Here is a 22,737-nt window from a genome sequence, read left to right on the forward strand (position 1 = left end):
ACAGTTATTGAATTATGAGCCAGGCCCAATGATCAATGCTGTGGGGGAATCTTCTGGATGGATGGGTAATTTTCCTAAGTATGCTTGATTTTTATGAGGTTTATAACTTACCCAAGGAAACATCCTTATGAGTATGTAATGCCAAGTTCTTTTTTTAAAATTGAGCATCTATTTGGACGTGATATTAGAAGTGTAAATGGAAACTGAATTCAGGATTTACCTCCCTGTTCTTTTCTATGTTGGAAACCAGCCAGTTTCAGACTTGGGTAGTAATAACAAATACAGTCAACCAAGAGAGTTAATGAGATGCCTAAGCCTGTTATTTCTGAAGTTGAAATAATACGGGGCAGTGGTGGTTGAGTGGTAGAATTCTCACCTTCCATGCGAGAGACCCAGGTTCAATTTCTGGCCGATGCACCTCATGTGCGACCACCACTCATTTGTCATTGGAGGCTTGCATATTGCTACGATGCTGAACAGGTATCAGCGGAGCTTCCAGCCCAAGATGGAGTAGGAAGAAAAGCCTGGTGAGCTACTTCTGAAAATTAGCCAGTGAAAGCCCTATGGCTCTCAGCAGTCCAGTCCCCAGCCGATCATGGGGATGGCTCAGGCCCAAGCAGCATTTCCTTCTGTTGTGCGTGGGGGCACAGTGAGCTGGGAGCTGACTCCACAGCAACTAATGACAACAATGTAGTTAAGCAAGTATGTAACCATGTGAGTATAAATTTGGTGAATCATCTCTTTTGTAGGACCTGATGATGCACAACAAAAAATAGAACCTCATCACACAGCAGTCCTGGGGGAAGGCGACAGGGTCCAGGTGGAGAACAAGGTGAGCATTGGAAATCTTTCATTTTCTTCACTTGTGCTTTCTACAAGTCTCCAGGAAAATGCCCACATCTCCTGTGTATCTGGAATTTTTCCTTACGAGAGAAAGACCTGGCAATCTGCTTCCGTAAAGATTACAGCCTAGAAAACCCTATGGGGGAGTTCTACTCTGTCACATGGGGTTGCTATGAGTTGGAATCAACTCGCCGGCACCTGATCTAGCTCATAGTGAGTGCCCAATCACGGTACCTGGAAGTTCAGTGATCTGAAACACCTAATTTAACAGATAGTCATGCCTGATACATGTTACCTAATGAGGATTCATACCTTAGGCTCTAAGGCTCAGAGCACATAACAGTTTCTGCAACTAGAAAAAGGCCCTAAGGGACTGTGACTCCGTGGGGCTCCTGGCCAGGACTCTCCTCACTGGGAACTAGCCTTAGCTTGGGAAGAGGCAAAGGAGGAAGGTGTGACTTCCCAGTGCTGCCGTCGATCCCCCTTGCACTGCACTGAGGTCAAGGATAAGGAGCTGATTTCTTCTCTGTCTGCCTTCTGGCTCTGTTCTTCTTGCCCTTTCACTACTCTTCATTTCCGTGTCCTCCATCCTCACGCCTCTTCGTTGTTGACCAGAAGTACGGACAGTTTCCTCTACAGTGGCCAACCTCTAGGGCAGGAGTGGTGGGGAAGGAGGGGACAGTGCAGATCATGCCTTCTCTGTGCCCCAGGTTTCCCTGCTCCATCCCATAGCATTTGGCCCTTCTCAGGCCAGCTTATGCCAGACTGCTGGAACCCTTGTTTTCTTCACTCAGACGGTGACGTTGCCTTTTGTGACCATTATTTGGAAGTCCGCCATGCCAAAGCAAAAAAACCAAACCCGCTGTCATCAAGTTGATTCCAACTCATAGCAACCCAGTAGGACAGAGTAGAACTGCCCCATAGGGTTTTCTTTTCGGGAGCAGACTGCCACAACCTTCTCCCGCAGAGCGGCTAGTGGGTTCGAACTGTCAACCTTTCAGTTAGCAGCCAAGCACTTAACCACTGCGCCACTGGGGCTGCTGTCATAATAGGCAGCAAATGCAGGGGGCAAGGTTTATGCTAAGGAGCCCTGGTGGCAGTGATTAAGTGCTCACCTGCTAACCAAAAGGTCAGTGGTTCAAACGCACCAGCCGCTCTGCTGGAGAAAGATGTGGCAGTCCACTTCCATAAAGATTACAGCTTTGGAAACCCTATGGGGCAGTTCTGCCCTGTCCTATAGGGTCGCCCTTAGTCAGAATCAACTCGACAGCAATGAATGGTTTATGCTAGATTTAAGAGTCTTTAAGCCAGATCCTTTGACTTCTTAGAAGAAGCCCAAACCCCAACAATGGCTTCAAAATTGACTTCGCTTTTTTAGGGTTCTTAGAGATTGGGATGAACCCCAGGCTACTCTGGACATTTAATCCTAGGCTGGTGCCAATCACCCAGCAACAGCTCTGTTCCAAGGGCTGAGGCTCCCTGTGCACTCTGGACTTTCCCTGAGTGATGGTTGCTGGGATGGCTCTTCATCAGGAGGACATGAGTTTGAAATGAGAAGCTCAATCTCATCCTTAGACCCGTGCTTCTACTATTGCCCCACTGAGAAGGTCCCAGGCCTCATGGATTAGCAAACACAGCCTCATTAGCTATCGTCAAAACCATGCTTGAGGACAATATACTCTTTGTCACCATTCATGGGAAATTTGTTAGCTCAATAAAGATGAATGTTGGCCAAGTCTAGCATTTGATTAGAATAAACATCGGAAGACAGAAATAAAACAAAACACCCTATTAGAGCTAAAGATTACTTTTTTGCTTGTTTATGTGTAAAAGTTCAAACCAGAATAAACCATTGATTTTTTTAAACTGATGACAGTTGATTTGTTTTATCTGTTCATTGACCTAAGAAGTGTAAACAATGGAGTCAGTACTAAGAACAGTTGCATACAATTAAGCCATGCAAAAGGTCACTTTCTGTTCAGGTCTTTTTTTCAGGTAATACATCTTTCTAATAAATGCTCTTGAAACAAACGCACGACCTTCGGGTCATCCTTACAGCCCTGCTGCCATCTCAACTTATATATTTATAATGAATCGAACCAGCTATGGCTCGATAGTCATCATTTGCAGGTTGCCAACACCTTCAGTGAATTATAGGACCTTCATCTGGGTTTGGAGCCTCTATTATTGGCATCAGTGGAACTCCAAACACATCTTGGCAATAATACTTATGGACTAACGAGCAATTTTTAAAGTAAATAAAGCAATTTCTAAGTAAAGCCTGAAGGGGGCCTGTCTCTGCACCAGGAACTCTGAGAAGGTACACCAAAGTATGAAAAAACCAATCTGAGTCCCGCAAGATCATGGATTTTAATTGGGATGGTTATACATGAAGCAGTGAGTGGGCCTCTGTTACTTCTGTCTTGGTCTTTCTATCAAACTCCAGCAAAGCATTGACTTAGATCCAAACAGGGACTCATGTCTTAAATGGGCCTTTCATTCACTTTGCTTTCACATGGTTGTCATCATTTGGGACCTTAGAGAAAGTTACCATCTTACTGGCCTGACAGAGACTGGAGAAACCCTGAGAGTACGGCCCCCAGACACGCTTTTAACTCAGTACTGAAGTCACTCCTGGGATTCACCCATCAGCCAAAGATTAGACAGCCCCATAAAACAAAACGAGACTAAATGGGCACACCAGCTCAGGGGCAAGGACAAGAAGGCAGGAGGGGACAGGAAAGCTGGTAATAGGGAACCCAAATTCGAGAAAGGGAGAGTGTTGACATGTCTTGGGGTTGGCAACCAGTGTCACAAAACAATATGTGTATTGTTCAATGAGAAACTAGTTTGCTCTGTAAACTTTCATCTAAAGTACAATTTTAAAAAATCGCTTAAAAAAAAAAGTGACCATTTAAAAACACACACACACACACACACACACACATTGCCGCTGAGTCGATTTTAACTCGTGGTGACCGCATGTGTTAGAGAGTAGAACTGAGCTCCATAGGGTTTTCTTGGCTGTAATCTTTATGAAAGCAGATTGCCAGGCCTTTCTTCCATGGTGCCACTGGGTGGTTTCAAACTACCAACCTTTTGGTTAGCAGCCAAGCAGAAGCCTTTGCATCACCCAGGGACCTAAAGTTACCATAGACAAGGGTTTTTCAGGATAAAACCAGTTGGGACTTTTAACCACACGAGCGCTCTACTGAATATCAGAAAGATTATCTGCTTTCAGCAAACTAGGCTAGTTATGGAGAGAAAAAAGGATGCGTTTAAAAACAAGAAAAAGACACAAAGCAGATCTGGTTTGGATTAGAGGAGAAGGGGCCACTCAGAGGTTAAATGTGTGGAAAAGTCATTAAAAGAAGCTTAGACAACTCCCCAGATTTCGGAAATGATAGAAACCAAACTCCTGAACTCCCCGCTGTTCAATAATTCCTTGTTTCAGACAAAACACACGTGTCTGAATTACAAATGGAAAGTCACCATTTGATTTGAGTACTATCGAAAGGAGCAAAAATTCTATTTTTAAAACTTTAAATTATTATCATTCCAAAATATGTAAACTATAGGACATGTTCATCACTCATAAAAGATGTATCTTCTGAATTAAGACACTTACATTCTGAGCCATCAGCACATGCGTGACATAAGGAGGTCGGCATTTTTCTCCCCTTCTCTCCTAATCCCCAGCTCTCTCTCTTCTTCTTCCTGTCCCCAAAACTCAGGTACAACCCAAACAAAACAAACGCAAAACCCTCAAAACGCTATTTACTGATACCCGTCTTTTAGATTAAATGATCAATGATGTAGGTGGCACAGTGGTTAAGAGCTCGGCTGCTCACCAAAAGGTCAGCAGTTCGAATCCACCGGCCGCTCCTTGGAAACCCTACGGGGCAGTTGTACTCTGTCCTAGAGGGTCGCTGTGAGTCGGAATCAACTCGATGGCTTTTTTTTTTTTTTAACCAATGGCGAAAACTATTTTTCTGAGATACTGTTCTTTCTAATGTCTGTGTTTCACACTAAAACTTCACCACTCTTAGGGAAGCTTAGGGAATAGATCTTTTTGGATAACTGAGTTTTTGGGTTTTTTGTTTTGTTTTGTTTTTTTGACGTTGAATGTTTAGTCATTTAAACATCACATCGAAAAAACGAGATCATTTTAGATAGAAGCCTTTCCCTTTCCTGTGGGCTTCGATTATATTCAGAATAATTTAGCTTATTTCTAACCTGGAATCATCGGCATGTATGTTAGTTATTCTCCTGAGCTGCGAAGGGTGATGATATCTTCAGGGCCTGCTTGCTCCTCCACTGAGTGGCCCTAGTCTAATTTTTGAGCTTCTGTGCCTGTTTTTTGTAGCTTTTAAAAAATACATAGAATTTCCATCCTTGATATTAAACTGTTCGTTTTCTTGTATTGCTATATGATAGTACCTTCCTGTCTTTCAACTTTGAACCTGTTCTAGATTTGATAACCACAACGCCTAATTGTTAGAACTGTGCATAAAGTAAGAATCAGGAGGAATTGATTAAGGGTCTGCTGTAGGGGTAAAGCGCTAATCTTTAGTATGTGGGCTTGATGACATCTATTTTTTAAATTTGAACGATCAGAAGCCTTTTGAGGGTTACTCTTTGATTTCCAGCTGGGTTCGTGTTAGCATATGTTTACAGTTAACTCAGTTAGGGATAAGTCAGGTGATGGTGTATAAAGAAATATAGATCTGGGAATGGTTAAGCAGAGGCTTTTTTTTTCTTTTAAACATGTGAAGCGGTGATTACAGCATCCACTGAGTGTACCAAGTGTTCCATTCTAACCCTGGGACTGTAGGGAGTAAGTTAGGACTTTAGCAGAAACCTTTCTACCATATAGTCGCATTTAGTTGATTTAAGTTGGAGGCAGTGGAAGAAAGAAATTTGCAGTCCTATAAAATATGAAGGTTTTCTTTTGCTACCAAAACCAAAAACCAAACCTGTTGCCGTCGAGACAATTCCGACTCCTAGCGACCCTATAGGACAGAGTAGAACTGCCCCACAGGGTTTCCAAGGAGCAGCTGGTGGATTTGAACTGCCGACCTTTTGGTTAGCAGCCAAACTCTTAAGCACTGCACCACCAGGCTTTTTTACTACAAAGAAGATTAAAGAATTAATTCTTAATTTTTTATTGAATACAGAGGTAAACCTTCTGGGACTAACAGAATAACGATTTCTAATTAAAGAGCTTTGTATTAGTAGAAGTATATATAAAACCAAAAAACCAAACCCATTGCTGTTGAGTCGATTTTGACTCATAGTGACCCTATAGGATGGAGTAGAACTGACCCATAGGGTTTCCAAGGAACATCTGGTGGATTCAAACTGCCAACCTTTTGGTTAGCAGCTGTAGCTCTTAACCACTATGCCACCAGGGTTTCCGAAGTATGTATAGATGTACGTATATATGTTTGCATGTAGAAGTATTTAATTTTACTTGGATCCACAATCAATGCCCATGGAAGCAGCAGTCAAGAAATCAAATGACGTAGTGCATTGGGCAAATCTGCTGCAAAAGACCTCTTTAAAGTGTTCATGAGCAAAGATGTCGCTTTGATGACTAAGGTGTACCTGACTCGAGCCATGGTATTTTCAATCGCCTCATATGCATCGGAAAGCTGGACAATGAATAAGGAAGACCGAAGAAGAATTGATGCCTTTGAATTATGGTGTTGGCGAAGAATATTGGATATACCATGGACTGTCAGAAAAATGAACAAATTTGTCTTGGTAGAAGTACAGCTAGAATGCTCCGTAGAAGCAAGGATGGCAAGACTTTGTCTCACATACTTTGAACATGTTATCAGGAGGGACCAGTCCCTGGAGAAGGACATCATGCTTGGTAAAGTAGAGGGTGAGTGAAAAAGAGGAGGACCCTTAACAAGAGGGATTGACACAGTGGCTGCAGGAATGGGCTCAAGCATAATGACGATTGTGAGGATGGTGAAGGACGGGGCAGTGTTTCGTTCTGTTATACATAGGGTCTCTATGAGTCAGAACCGACTCGACAGCACCTAATAACAACAGAAGTGTATAAATATATGTAAATATGTGATATAATATTCTTTTATCACATACTAAAAATATATTATTAGATTGTGATTGACGTTTTAAAATTTTGAAGGCTTTGTTTTAAAGTACATAATCATTTTGGCATTGTTATTGTTTTGTTTTAATTAAATAAGCCTAAAAAAACTTCAAAAGAAATACATAATGTTCCGATTATGTATTGCGAGGTAACAAACGACCCTAAAATTTGGTGGCTTAAAAGAACAATGATTTATTATTTCTCACAGCTGTGGCGCAGGGTTCTTCTGCGGTCTCCCTAGGGTCACGAAGTGGCCGCATTCAGCTAGAAGGCTGGAGGCTGGGCTCAGCTGGGACTGTTGTTCAGATGTGTCTCAGTTCGGCTCTATGTGGCCTCTCCACTTGACTAGCTTGGCCTTCCTCACAAGATGGCACTCACAAGATAGTGTTCCAAGAGGGAGCATTTGCATGTGGGAGGAATCGGGGAAGGAACGTGTAAGAGGGGAAGCTGAGGGATCAGAGAAGTCACAAACCAGTCAGTCGGGCATGGTAAACACATCCGGTCATTGAAATGAGGCCACAAAAGGGAACGGATGGAGAAGTCTAGTGGAGACGTCTGTGCAGCCAGGAGTCTGATGGTGGGTCTGGGCCTGCTTCTGGTCAGCAGGGTCAGTAGTCAGGAAGATGAACTGGATATAGCATGGAGGAGAATGAGGACAAGTTGGAACTTAACAGCATCTCTCAGCCTGTCTGTCAACTGCAAATAGCCACTAAAACTTTCTGAAAGCAATGGCTGCTGTTCCTTTTCCACCTTCCAAATTGCACACAGATTCTTCTTTTGCCCAACTCTAACTCACAGGGAAGGGCATTCTGGGAAACACTGTCCCAGCTTAACCAAGTTTCCATACACAAGCCACAACACATAAATAGATGTATCTAAGTACGTATGTAATTCCATCTCTGACAGAACTACAAACCAAAAAAAGAACCAAACCCACTGCTGTTGAGTCAGTTCTGACTCATAGCGACCCTATAGGGTTTCCAAGGCTGTAAATCTCTATGGAAGCAGATTTCTACATCTTGCTCCCTTGGAGCCGCTGATGGTTTTGAACCACCAATCTCTTGGCTAGCAGTTAATCGCTCTAACCACTGCACAACCGGGGCTCCAGAACTACAGTTAGCTTTAATTCCAAATCAAAGCACCAATTTCTTTGTAAGTAAATTTATTGAAAAGTTTATATATTTTTAGGATTTTGATAAATATAGGATTCTCTGAGTTATAACATGTTAATTACTTAAAATATTGGAATATTTCATATAGTGAAATGAAGAGCTAATGGTCATGAAACCTGAAATGCATTTGATTTTAAACCAATTCCCCAAACACAAACTTTAAAAGAAAATATATTTCATTGTTCTTTTTAATTTTTAAAATACATGTCTATTTTAGCAAAATTGAAAAAACAAGCAGAAAAGCAAAATGAAAAAAATAAAATTCACCTTAATTCTCATCACTCAGAAATAACTAGCGATAACATTTGGGTGTATTTCTTCTCTACTTTTTCCAATATGTGATTTTTTTTTTATTTTACTAAAAATTAGAATCATTCTATATTTATCATATTGAGACTTTTAAAACTTACAATACATTACAGTTTACTACGTACTTCAGTGAGAAAATAAATTGTAATGCTTGTGTGTTTCATCTTATAAACATACCATAATTATGTAACTATAATGTTTGCTGTAATAAATAGTACTGCAGTGAGCAAACTTTGTGTGAAACTGATTATTCCCTTATACCATATTCCTGAAACTGGCATTACTGGCTCAGAGGACACCAGCAATATTGGAGTTTTTGAGTTACAACGCCAAATTGTTCTCTGGAAGGATTGTACCAATTAAAGAATCTCCCGAAGAGCATATGAGAAGTGTATGTTTCTCTGCATCCACACTGACACTAGATATTATAATTGTTAGATTTTTTCCAGTTTCAAACAAAAAAAAAAAACCCTTAATTCTAAACAATTTTTAGAGGCTTTGTAATAAGACTCTTTTGGACAGAAATTTGCCTCAGCGGATGGCCTGTGGGTGCCCTGTTTTTACACAGTTCCGTTTAGTGCAACGTTGATGGGGCCCATTTTACATTAATGGCAATAAATGTCAAAGGTAATAAAATTGTATCTTGGGATATTCATAAATAATACTCCCTATTAAAAATTATGTTGATAGTGGGAAATAAATACAGCAAGCCTGCAAAAAGCCAGAACCTGGGTAAGGCAGAAACCTGTCAGAGAAGGAAAAGTCAATAATATTTTCCACTAATAGAGAGCGATAGAAAAATGTTAAGACAGCACCCTGTCAAAGGCGGAAAACTTGCAAGACCTGGACGAACAAGGCGGTCCTGTCGAATTCTGGCTCTCACAGGTTTCACTTTATAAACTCTACAAAAAACCAATACAATCACATAGTTCGTCCTGAAGATGTTTTCAGTCTAAGCAAATCTTAATTTAAATTCTCCTTTCTTTTACTTTGAGAAGGTTAATATTTTGGTGATCTGGACTTATTCTTGAGTTCTAATTGCTGCTAAACATCTTGAGGAATAAGCTTTTCCATATTGAGTGTTGCACAGAAAATACTTCTGGTATTTGTATTCCTAATTGGGAACATTGTCCATTTGGCCAGCATGTCAACTTCAAATTTTCCCCAATTTGACATTCAAAAATAAGCATGTTTATAGTTTGATGCTTTCTTTGTTGATTTTAGGATCCTCAGAGGAGCCACTTTGTCTTAATTGCTGGGGAGCCTTTAAGAGAACCAGTTGTCCAACATGGTAAGCCCCAAATGATGATTATATTCTTGGTTGATTTTCTTTTTCTTTGCAAGCAGTATACATGTATAGCATTATTGAAAAGAATAGCTGGGTTTTTGTCCTAGCTCCAGATCTGCAAATTTCAAGATGTTGCTTCATATATCCATGGCACTTATTTCTGTACTCATTCACTCTTTCTTTTAAAGAAACATTTTCTTGGATACCTACTGTGTGTGGGACATTGTGCTTGGAACTGTAGGGAAAACCAAAAAATAGCAGTTTTGCATTATTTTATAGTGAGTTTCAACTTAAAAAACAGATTTTGCGGTATACCCTATTTTATGAAAACAACGAGCGCCTTCTACGTTTGTTTACCAACCTTGCCCTTCTCCCTACAAAGTGTTTTCGTAAGTGCCATTATGCAAATTTTTTCTTACATGTTGTAAAAAAATTAGCATGGCATGCTTAGGAAAATGCCTCACCGTGTGAGGGTGAGGTTGGCAAACAAACGTAGAAGGTGTTGGTTATTTGCGTAAAAATACGGTACTGGGGATTAAAATGTCATTTTTATCTTTACCAAAAATAACAGTGATTTCAGTACCATCCTTGCAGTCTGTTGTATTTCTAGTGAAATACATGAGCCTCTTGGGAATAATATTTCTTTGAACATTTCTAAGATATTTAAGTAATTCTTTGTTTATTTATAAATGAATAGAGGTAACTATGAGATAGTAGAAATAGGACTGCACTTGGAGGCAGAAAATCTTGGTGTAATACCCATAATAGTCATTTCAATCCTTTGAGTCTTGGCTTCCTTCTAACATTGTTGTTTGAGTAAATGAGGAGCATCTGCAAGTACCTAGAACCATACTTATTATGTAGATAAATGTCTCTAAGAAATAACATATATCCACGTCGTTAATTATTAAATTGAATATTCATTAAAATCCCATTACATTACCTTGCTTTGCATGAATTTCCAGGTACACAAAATGATTTCAGAAAAAACTCTGCTGATCATAAATTTAAAGAACACTGATTAATTTTAACATCTTCTTTTATACTCTATTAATAATTTAAGGGAGAACATGCAGTCATATCCCACCTGCCTGCAACATTTGACCTCCATCTTGCGTGTTTCTGATTTCCACTTCAAAAGTTCATGGTTCTTGATTTCTTTTATCTTGATTGACCAGCACTGAAGTAGTTTCTCCTTCTGGAAGAAGTCTGCAGACAAGCCAATTCTGGTTTCTTCATAATCTTTATTAACAGTGACTAGAATTTAGGTGGGAAAAGGATGTGTGTCCTCTGCTCGACCCTTAAAAGTTGCCTTCTCCAGGGTGCCCTCTTGGATTTGTTGCTCATTCTGCATATGCGGTTTCTCTCATTCTTTCCTGCTTGATATAGTCCAACTCTCCATCTCCAGATGAAATTCTCTTCTGAACCCCAGATCTGTATTTCCAACCATGTATCAGATACCTCCTCTTAGAAACAATTGGATTCTCTCCAGGACCTCCCTCTTGAAATGTCTGGGACTGAACACCTTGCTCCACCTGACAACCTCCTGTGTCCTGTAACTTAGTCACTTAACAATTCCACCATCAACCCAGCCTCCCAGGCTCAGCACCTTCTCTCCCCTGATACCAAAGTCTGCTTTAAAAACTACGAATCAGACCACGTTGCTCCCAATTTAATCCTTCGGTGATTCCTGATCGCCTGCAGAATTATGTGCAAACGTCTTCCTGTAGATGATGTTCAAGCCTGAGGGGTCTGACCTCTTTGTACATATCAGACCCCATTCTTTCTTCTTCTTCCGGCACTTTGCCCCTATTCTCATTGCCTCCAGCGTGCCCATCCTGAAATCACCTTTTCCCTGGGTTTGTCTGTTTGAACATCACCCCATCATGAATCCTGCCCTGCGCCCTGCCCTTCCCCTTTCTGTACTGGCTCTCTAGATTTTACATACTTTGATCGTTCCATGTATCGCACCGTTTTGTAATTATTTGTTTTTGTATCTGTGTGATAGATTTGAGCTCCTTGAGGGGAGGGACTCTGTCATTCTGTCATCTTTAGGTCTCTGGAGCACAGTTCTACTCTCATACACAGGGTCGCCATGAGTCAGAGTTGACTAGATGGTAACAGTTTTCTTTTCCAGTAAATACCTGAAAGATGTGTAACTGAATGAATGAATGAATTTAGATGTCTTCTGCAGTTTTTCACTTCCTCCTGGCATCCTGTTCTCTGCAGCCTCCCCCGAAGACCTTGGCATCATCAAGGCGTATTGTCCTATATCCTCCTTCTAGAGTTTTAAACTAAAATGATCACTAAATCTGCTGTTGTGTTAACAGTGGTTCAGGAACTTCTGCAGGCTGCTGGAAGAAATATGCTCATGGACACATCTGTCAACTGCTTTCCAGATACTGCCGGCGCCCCCTACAAAAGAGCTAGCCTGGTTTACCCAACAGATCACGGGAGCGATCTGGTCCGAGACTGGACCTCTTTGCCCCTACAATGTGTGAAGGAAAGGGAAGAGGCAGACATTTTGCCCCCTGGTAGATCAGAGGAGGATTCCTTGCACACTTTTAGCAAAACCCAAGTTTAGACCCAGGAATTAGACAAAGGGGTCCCAAAACTATGGTCGATGGGTGGCTAAATCTGCCCACTGCTTGTTTCCATAAATAAAGTTTTATTGGCACACAGCCACGCCCATTTGCTTACATCTTGTCTGTGGCTGCTTTTGCACTTCAGCGGCAGAGTCAAGTAGTTACAACAGACATTGTACGGCCCACATAATGTAAAATATTTACTATCTGGCCCTTTACAGGAAAAGTTTCCCACCCTCTAGAGAATCAAAAGAGGGCAGTGGTGGTACAGTGGTAGAATTCTCACCTTCCAGGTGAGAAACCAGGGTTTGATTCCTGGCCAGTGTACTCATGCACAGCCACCACCCGTCTGTCATTGGAGGCTGGCGTGTTGCTGTGATGCTGAGCAAGTTTCAGTGGAGCTTCCAGATTAAGATGGACTAGGAAGAAAGACCTGGAGATCTACTTCTGAAAGTCAGCCAGTGAAAACCCTATGGATCGCAACCAATCATGGCGATGGCATAGGACCAGGCAGTGTTTTGTTCCGTTGTGCATGGGGTCGCTGTGAGTTGGGGCCCAACTCAACAGCAGCTAACAACGGCAACAACAGAGAATCCAGAAAATGATGCTTTCTTGCCTGAAATGTTTGCAATCTCCTGTTTCTTGTCAATGAGGTGCTGCTAATTTTCAAGAAAGACTTAGAATCCTGGTAATAACTCTACAGCCTCATAAATGCTGCTTAGACACCAAGACTGCCGAGATGTGCCAATTCTTCATACTAGAACAGTTCAGTTCTTGGCATCAGCTAATACTATTAAAAAAACAATGAGTGTGATAGAACTAAACCTAAGAATGTTGTGAATAGAGAGCTTGCCATTGCCTCTGAGGAGCCTGCAATGGATGGGTGAGACACAGTCGCATTTGTTTATCCGAAGGTTGGTCTTTATAATTTAGAATCATACACAGTCCTAGTCAAGAAACTCGTATGACAGTCCTCGGGGGTTGAACACTGCAAAAGCAACCTCTGACTGTTCAGATATGCCTGGACTTTTGTTTCAGATTAAGAACTACAGAAACACTGTACCGTTTCTAGTGATAGAGGAAAATGTTGTCATCCAGAACTTTCTGAATGTCTCTCTCTGCCCTTGCCCTAGGTCCATTTGTGATGAACACCAGTGAAGAGATTTCTCAGGCCATTCTTGATTTCAGAAATGCGAAAAATGGGTTTGAAAGGGCCAGAACCTGGAAATCAAAGATTGGAAACTAGCAAAGACCACAAGAGCAGATTTCGATGCTTCCGAGAATTTTGCTATTTGTGCCGTCCATCCTTCCAACGCATTCACGTTCCAGAGCTGATGGAGCTGGTGATTCTGAAGAGTTCCACACTAAAGTGATGACATGCGTTTTATAGCGATGCACTCGGGCCATTTCCTGGTGCACGCCAATAAACCTGATTGTTGCTGCTTTAGAAAGCAATCAGTGTTCTTCACTTTGACCTGTTAACTAAGCTTCTGTTAAAAAAAGAAATTTCTGTATCTGTGTGTGTGTGTTTGCAAGTATGTATGGAGGGGTTTGTTATTTTTGTGCATGTGGGGATTTTTTAAGCATATTTGATTGCTTCCTGTGGCAGTAACTGTGCGTCTACAATCCCTTCCTGAGTAACGTGATTGCTGTACAACAGTCTGAGTCCAGACTGTGCTGCGGTTTCATGTTACAGGTTATCTGCCTTAAAATAACAGAAGGCCTGAGCGTTTGAGTCAGTTTAAAAAAAACTGCCCCCGCTATTGGTAGGGACGCAACAGGATCACAGCCAAGGCTTGCCTGCCTTTTCTGCCAAAGCCTGTGTCAGATTTAAGACACATGCTTCTGCGAGCTTCCATGAAGGTTGTGAAAAAAGTTTTAATCCAAAGATGGGTTGGGGTTTTCTGTAGCTCCAAACCTTGGTGGCCACACTGCCTCCTTACCAAGGGACCTGGGGCGTAGGGTGGAGAGATGTTTTAAATTTGCTGGACGTGAAATGGATAGAGTGCACTTAACAAATTCAGGTAGAAGATACGTCCACTTCTTGATCGTTTTTTGAGAGCATGAGAACATTTTACATTTTTTTTTTCTCTCTCTCTCCTCCCCCGACAAGATTGTGCAAAAATGTACCTTGCCTAATTGAAGTCATTTCATTGGATTTTGATCACAACTATTTGTTTTTCCATGTGAGGTCTTGGGGTTTCCAACTTTCTGGAGAAGAAATGCCTTTTGAAGCAATTTTCTCTATCTGCCTGATGTCAACTGCTTGCTAATCAGTGGATATTAAAATATTCAAAATGTACAGACAGTGGGCAGTGGCGAATATTTTCATGATGTCTTACCTGCAGCTGGTACAGGGCTTCAGTTATGAACACGGACCGGTTAAGGTAGGTGAGCACAATTGTTAATGGGATGAAGTTTTGTTTGTTTTTTTTTTAATCGGCTTATATGGAGGACTTTCCTTCTTTGCCCTCTAATAATGCTTTTTGAAACAGTTTCAAAAATGCAGTGGACAGCATATATCCTGAGTTTGTTAGTGGCTCTTCTGTTTCTTAGACTTACTCTAAGGTTCTTGCCCTGAGTGTTTGAAAATGCCGCGGGTTTCTTTGGACTGGTAATAGACCATGAACGTGCTGGAATCTTCTCAGGTCGGGGATCTTTTCCCCTCAATTGTGTATGCAGATGGCACACTGGTTTTCTAGTGAAGCACTGGTAGGTTTTTACGACACAGATAACTTTGTGGGCCATTATGTTCAGGTCGTTTGTGAGCAGAAAAGGTTTATTTATTTTGTTTAGTTCTTCTGAAAATCCAAAATCCTAGTGCTTTTCTGCAGACGTTTTCCATCCGTTTCACAAATTATTCATTGACATCATCTAGAAAAATGTTTTCTCGGATGTTGTTTTCTTTTATGTTTTGAAACGCGAGTAAAATTTAACAGTAATCAAATCCAGCATTCTTTGATTCTATGAGCAAGTATCAGGTAGAGCCCAATGAATTGAGAGCAACGTTAAAAAAAATGAACTGGGATGTTAGTGCTAGAGCGGTATTTTGCCCAATATTATGCCTTTCATAGATTGTATCAAGTTTATTTTAAAGCTTTTTATTGTGAGAGTGATTCAGATATATTTATTTTGACTGAAGTGGTGCTAAGTCATTGATTTAGGATTTCTGGCTGTGAACAGACAAGCAAGTGTGGACTTGGGTTTTTGTAGCTGTTGTTAGGACATGCGTTCTTAACGGGAGTGAGAGCGCCCCCAATGGGGGACAGTTGGTACTGGGCATGTGAAAATATTTTTCATTGGTTTTTATGTCTAAAGCACAGATATACATAAAGTCCATAAAAAGATATACAGTATATGTTTGATATTAAAATGTTCATAGGGGGCAGTTGGGGGAAAATGGCTAAAAAGGCTTCTAGGGGGAGGAGAGATTGATAGTGAAAAGGATTGAGCAACACTGTGTTAGGGGTGGGAAGTGGCCTTGCCCAGCAGCCCACACCTTTCTAAATTTTTAAATTCTAAACGTACATGGGAGAAATCACAGTCATTCGGCCCACACCTTACTCCCACCAGCCTGGCTGTTGGCTCTCAATGCCTGACTGTAGGTCAGAGAGAATCCAGTTTTGAACATAGGCAACAGGAGAAAAAAGCCTGACTTGTCTGAAGCAAATAAGACTTTTCAGGTTATTCAGCATCTTTGTAAGTCCACAAAACTCAGGAATTCGTTAGATGTGCTGGCCTCGTGGAGCGCTGAAACGTTCCCTTTTGACTGTTTAAAATATCAATTCCCTGGGTGGTACAAGAGAGGAGCCTCTGAATTGTTTGAGATGAGTAATATTCTTTAGGTTGGTCAGCTCTTTCAAAAAGAGCATAACCACCAGGAATGCTTTAGATGTCTTGGGCACAGTGAAGTTTTCCAGTTTATTTGTAAAATATCCATTTATTTGGTGGGGCAATGGAGGGAAGCAGTTAAATTTACATGTGAGGGAAAACAAGTCCTTCCACGTGGAAGAGGCAGCATTATATGCTTAGTAATACTTTTAGGGTTTTTTTTTCCCCATATATATCAGAAATTCATTAACAAGTGAAGCTACGTATACTGAGCTTATGGCCTCCCCCAGCCCTCAGCTAAATTAAATCTTTCCAGTATGAAGGAAAGTGTTGCCTGTAGTTTAACAGAAGTTTTGGCATAGATGTTACTGGGTGGGGAGGTATAATGAGGTATATCATATTGGTTATACTTTTCTCTCCACTTTTTTCCTAAGAGAGAGCAAAAAAGAAATATGCTGCTTAATTTTAACATTCTTCCTATTTATATTGAAAGCATATTCAAGATGGTAATGATTTAGGACACTGGGATTTCAATATTATATTGTGATTTTGAAGATAAAAAAATGTTTCATTTATTATAAGAAGTTTTCAGGGTTCCTCCCCTCTTCTAATCACCTCTTTTTCTAGAATTTTCCAGTGATGTCAATTCTCTCCCTAAGGTGCTCTTCCCCCACGGTCCTCACTTTCTAGCCTTGAGCATCGTCCTGATTTTCACCTTAGATTAACATTGCTTCTGCTACAGTTATATGAGCCTGTGAACATTTTTTCTGCAGCAACCACACAGTTACTAGTGCCTTGGACACTCACGCTTAATGCCGTCTAACTGTAAAGCATCGTGTTGTCATTAATTAGTCTTATCACTTGTGCTTGGAAGGATAGCTGTTTGAGATCAGCAGTGCATGGAAGATGTGAACCGAGGCACATCTGTTTGAAAACCTCAACTTGAATCCACTGTATGTGCTGTTTAGCTGTTAAGTTTCTCAGTCTAAGCAGAGCACGTTTTCTTCTAGAAAGAAGGTTAACTTATTGCCTATGTTTAGCTCACTGATAAAATCAGATTAGCTGCCTAGATGTGGGATTTATTTTTGTTTCTTTTTCCTCCAGCTTTTTATATACAGTTGGGACAGTCATATACAGTTGCACAGGGTGTGCACTGCACAACTCAAGGGAGCTCCATCCACATAGACTCACATTTGTATGTGACAGCCCTGAGTACAATATTGTAGACACGCTGGGCATTTGGTAAAGAAATACCTGCAACTTCACTGTCCTGCAGTTCACATTGACCTTATGGCCAGCACTATTCAGAAATAATTCTTGTTGCCAGGAATCTTAAAGTCTCCGTAAGCCACTAGGAGAAGCCAGCCTTTGTCATCTTTTCAAAGTCACTGATGCAGATATATTGATATAGTGATAAAGGAATCATTCCAGGTCATCGAAGGCTTTCCTAACCGTTTCCTGAGAAAATGTGTTCCATTCTTCATCTTACCCCTACACCGCCTTTTATCCACCCTCTTTGTTAAATTCATTGGTGGAAGACTTGCTGGGTGTTGGAGTCATTCAAACTCTATGTAAGACTGGAATAATCCCAAGATCCACAGGAGTGTGGGTTTACCTCTAACTTTTATGTGAAACCATGTGGCTCACAAGACTTCATTACCTTTGAGTCACTTGCTCTCTCCAGATATTGCCTCGAAAATGAATTGAATAGCAATGAATGAGGTGCACCTTCCATACTTAACTCCGGGAAGCAGACACGCTCGCCAAACCCCACCCTATTTCCACTTTCAAAGCCTTGTACAAGAAAATCCATTGACTTTGTTACTAGTGAAATGACCCAGCAAGCTCTTGTCCACTTTTCTGTCAGGCACAGTCCTGGGCGAAAAAGACATAGAAAATGTTTTTCATTAATTTCTTCTTTTTGACCTTATAGTTAAATGTGTTGAATTATATGCTTCTATACATCAATCTCTTCTAACCTAGACAGTCACTCTTAACTGGTGGTTACAGCTTTCATATCACTAAAACATGAGACTGGTACCCAGGGTACAATAGAATTCCCTGCACCTCGTATTTCTAATATAGTGCTTCCTTGTATGACTTATTTTTTAGTTTAAAAGTTCTGAATTAGAACGTCTGTGGATAAATCTTTACTATACACCCCAAGAGCTCTAGAAAAAAAAGAGCATTAAAATTGAATGTTGAAAGAGGTCCATTATGGGACTCATCTTGGGACAGGTTTATACAGATAATTTCTGAAATGAGAACAAGTATTTGAACACACGGATGCCTGCATGTAGGACCTGAGGTAGTAAGATCTGGAATCCCCTGCCACATTCATTATTACCACAGTTGGATAGAGCTGCCAGAGAAATAGCCACACATTTGACAGTAAAATTATTTCTGAACACATTTCTGAGCCCAACTTTTCCCTCCAGCTTGAGATCAGCAGAGAGGGGAGGACCCGCCATATAATTGGAAATGGATTGAGCAATGTATCAAAGTGGAGACCATTCATCTTAGTTGCCTTTATGGTGTAAGTCCACTTTTCTCTCTCCCTTACCACTAGTTCTTATAGTCTCTACCAAGATACTAAAAAAAAAAAAAAAAAGCCATCGAGTCGACTCAGACTCATGGTGACCACACGTGTGCAGACCCAACTGTGCTCCATAGGGTTTTCAAGGATGTGACCGTTCAGAAGCAGATTGAGGCACCTCTGGGTGGGCTCAAACTGCCAACCTTTGGGTTAGTTGTTCAACACTTAACCGTTTGTGCCACCCAGGGACTCCTCAAACCCATTGCTGTCAAGTCGATTCCGAATCATAATGACCCTACAGGACAGGGTAGAGCTACCCCATAGGATTTCCAAGGCTGTAATCTTTACGGAAGTAGACTGCCACATCTTTCTCCCGCAGAGCTGCTGGTGGGTTTGAACCACTGACCTTTTGGTTAGCAGCTGAGCACATAACCACTGTGCCACCGAGGCTCCTTGAGGGAATTTTAGGGCATTATAAAACAAAGACACCTTGGGGCCACCCTGCATGATGAGAGCCTTGGGTGGCTGTCATTTCCTAGTTGGTAAAGAATCCCTTTTGTTCCTTGTTAGAACTTTCCAATATTCGACCCCACCATCTGTCTGTCGGTTTGTCCTACTGTGGTCGTTTATGTGTTGCTGTGACACTGGAAGCTATGCTACTGGTATTTTAAATAGCATCAGGGTCGTCCATTGTGGACAGGTTTCAGCAGAGCTTCCAGACTAAGACTAGGAAGAAAGACCTGGTGATCTGCTTCTGAAAATTAGCCAGTGAAAACCTTATGAATAGCAGCAGAACATTGTCTGATGTAGTGCCAGAAGATGAGTCCCTCAGGTTGGAAGGCACTTAAGTGATGACTGGGGAAGTACTGCCTCCTCAAAGTAGAGTCGACCTTAATGACGTGGATGGAGTCAAGCTTTTGGGACCTTCATCTGCTGATGTGGCATGACTCAAAATGAGAAGAAACAGCTGCAAACATCCATAAATAATCAGAACATGGAACATAATGAAGTATGAATCAAGAAAAATTGGAAGTTATCAAAAATGAAATGGAACACTTGAAGATCGATACCCTAGGCATTATTGAGCTGTAATGGATTGGTATTGGCCATTTTGAATTGGACAACCATATGCTCTACTCTGCAGGGAATGGCAAAGGAAGAGAAATGGTGTCTCATTCATCATCAAAAGGAACATTTGAAGATCTATCCTAAAGTACAGCGTTCTCAGTGATAGGATAATACCCACATGCCTACAAGGAACACCAGTTAATACAACTATTTTTCAAATTTACACACCAACCACTAATGCCAAAGATGAAGAAATTGAACATTTTTACCAACTTCTGCAGTCTGAAATTGATCAAACATGCAATCAAAATGCATTGATAATTACTGGTAATTGGAATGCGAAAGTTGGAAACAAAGAAGAAGGATCAGCAGTTGGAAAATATGGCCTTGGTGACAGAAATGATGGCGGAGATCTCCTGATAGAATTTTGCAAGGCCAACGACTCATTTATTGGAAATACCTTTTTTCAACAACACAAACGGCAACTATACACATGGACCTCACCGGATGGAATACACAGGAATCAAATCGACTACATCTGTGGAAAGAGACCATGGAGCAGCTCAATATCATCAGTCAAAATAAGGCCAGGGAAACAGATCATCAATTGTTCATATGTAAGTTCAAGTTGAAGATGAAGAAAATTAAAATAAGTCCACGAGAGCCAAAGTACAACTTTGAGTATATCCCACCTGAATTTAGAAGCCATCTCAAGAATAGATTTGATGCATTGAACACTAATGACTGAAGATCAGATGAGTTGTGGAATGACATCAAGGACATCAGACATGAAGAAAGCAAGAGGTCATTAAAAAGACAGGAAAGAAAGAAAAGACCAAAACAGATGTCAGATGAGACTCTGAAACTTATTCTTGAACGTAGAGTAGCTAAAGCGAAAGGAGAAAATGATGAAGTAAAGAGCTGAACAGAAGATTTCAAAGGGCAGCTCGAGAAGACAAAGTATTATAATGAAACCTGCAAAGACCTAGAGTTAGAAAAACAACAGGGAAGAACATGCTTGCCATTTCTCAAGCTGAAAGAACTGAAGAAAAAATTCAAGCCTCAAGTTGCAATTTTGAAGGATTCTATGGGCAGAATATTGAACAACGCAGGAAGCATCAAAAGAAGATGGAAGGAATACACAGGGTCACTATACCAGAAAGAATTGGTCTACCTTCAGCCATTTCAGGAGGGAGCATATGATTAAGAACCGATGGTATTGAAGGAAGACGTCCAAGCAGCGCTGAAGGCATTGGCGAAAAGCAAGGCTCCAGGAATTGACGGAATACCAATTAAGATGTTTCAATAAACTAATGCAACACTGGATGTGCTCACTGGTCTATGCCAAGAAATTTGGAAGACAGCTACCTGGCCAACCGACTGGAAGAGACTTTCTCTGTAGCTCTCCTCACTTCCTTCTGAGCCCTCACCAGGATAGCCTTTGGCGTCCATAATTCTACCAACAGTCTTTTCAAGGCAATCTAGGCTTTTACTACTAGGCACCTTAAAACTCTTCCAACCTCCACCCATTGCCCAATTCCAAAACCACTTCCACATTGTAGATACTTTTTAGAGCAGCACCCTGCTCTCGGTACCAAATTCTGTCATAGTTATCTAGTGCTGTTATAACAGAAATACCACAAGTGATGGCTTTAACAAACAGAAATTTATTTTCTCATGGTTGAGGAGGCTAGAAGTCTGAATTCAGGGTGCCAGCTCTAGGGGAAGGCTTTCTCTCTCTGTTGGCTCTGGAGGAAGGTCCTTGTCTTTTCCGAGCTTCTGCTCCTGGGTGATCTTCATGTGGCTTGGCATCTCTGTTCCCCCATCTCTGCTCTGCTCCCTTGTTCAATCTCTTTTTTTTTATCTCAAAAGAGATTGACTCAAGGTACACCATACACTAATCCTGCCTCATTAACATAACAAAGACAACCCATTTTCAAGTGGGATTATAACCACAGGCATAGAGGTTAGGATTTACAACACATATTTTGGGGGGGACATACTTCAATCCATAACAACCAGCGACCCAGCAGGACTGCATCGTATAAAGGACAGTGAGGTTTTGCATGAAGATCCTGTCTCCATCCATTGGACTAGGCTATACTTAGGCTGAAATAGGGCTACATTAGTTAACTGTTGCCACAATAATGCTGGGTAACAAAGCAGTCTACATTTCAGTGACTTCAAACATCAGTTACTGAGTCTCACGGGTATCTCTGTGGGTTGGCTGGGAGTCAGAGGACCTAGGCTGGTCTTGCTGAACTTGGCTTCAAGCCCCAATGGAGTGTAGGTCTGTCCTCCAGGTCTCTCCTCCTCCGTGGGTCAGGAGGCCAGCAGGGACGTGTCCTCAAGGTGATGGCAGAAACGGAGGAGCACAGCCCAGTTATGAGAATATGTCAAGCCTCTGCTTGCAGCTTGTCTTGTAACATCCCTTTGGTCCAAGCAGGTCACATGGCTTGACATCAGTGGGGCTGGGAAATATGCTCCTCCCTCGGAGGGTGGGGAGAGGGAGGGAATATTTCTGGAGCAATAACCTAATCACCACAAGGGCTTTGGCGGGGGTTTCCTTAGTTACTGGCCCTTGATCTTTGAGACTGACGATAAGGAGACTGGAACAGACCTCAGGAACCTATCCTCTTGGGGTTATTCAGAACATCTCTTTAGAGGGTCTGGGGCTGTCTTGCCACTCATTCCCATTGTGCAGCCATCTGTCCCCACATTTCCTAAAGAGCTGCATCAAGTGGGAGCAGAGGCATTTGAATAGAGCACGGTTTTCAAATAAATGTAAAGGAGGCATAGACACTACCCCAGATGGTAGACAATTTGGCTGGGGCGAAAACCAACCACAGTTTTCATTGAATTGGAGGACTTGGCCCCTGTTAGTTGTGGTAGACTCCATTCTGACTCATGGCAGCCTCCTGTGTGCAGAGCAGAACTGTACTCCATAAGAGTTTTCAAGGTTGTGACCTTTTGGAAGAAGA

General features: G+C 41.4%; 2 protein-coding genes across 2 annotated transcripts in view; both read left to right on the plus strand.

Annotated features, from left to right (window-relative positions):
- Nucleotides 1-13,768, plus strand: part of PIR (pirin) — a 133,221-nt gene extending 119,453 nt beyond the window's left edge. Inside the window, exons 7-9 of the mRNA XM_004386326.1 lie at nt 750-832; nt 9,673-9,739; nt 13,455-13,768. Of these exons, the coding sequence (XP_004386383.1) occupies nt 750-832; nt 9,673-9,739; nt 13,455-13,567 (263 nt within the window). The 3' untranslated portion in view covers nt 13,568-13,768. The remainder of the gene's footprint in view (nt 1-749; nt 833-9,672; nt 9,740-13,454) is intronic.
- An 85-nt stretch (nt 13,769-13,853) lies between these two features.
- Nucleotides 13,854-22,737, plus strand: part of VEGFD (vascular endothelial growth factor D) — a 33,137-nt gene continuing 24,253 nt past the window's right edge. The window contains exon 1 of the mRNA XM_004386327.2: nt 13,854-14,708. Within this exon, the coding sequence (XP_004386384.1) occupies nt 14,619-14,708 (90 nt within the window). The 5' untranslated portion in view covers nt 13,854-14,618. The remainder of the gene's footprint in view (nt 14,709-22,737) is intronic.

Source organism: Trichechus manatus, unplaced genomic scaffold, assembly GCF_000243295.1.
Source record: "Trichechus manatus latirostris isolate Lorelei unplaced genomic scaffold, TriManLat1.0 scaffold00162, whole genome shotgun sequence".
NCBI lineage: Eukaryota > Metazoa > Chordata > Mammalia > Sirenia > Trichechidae > Trichechus > Trichechus manatus.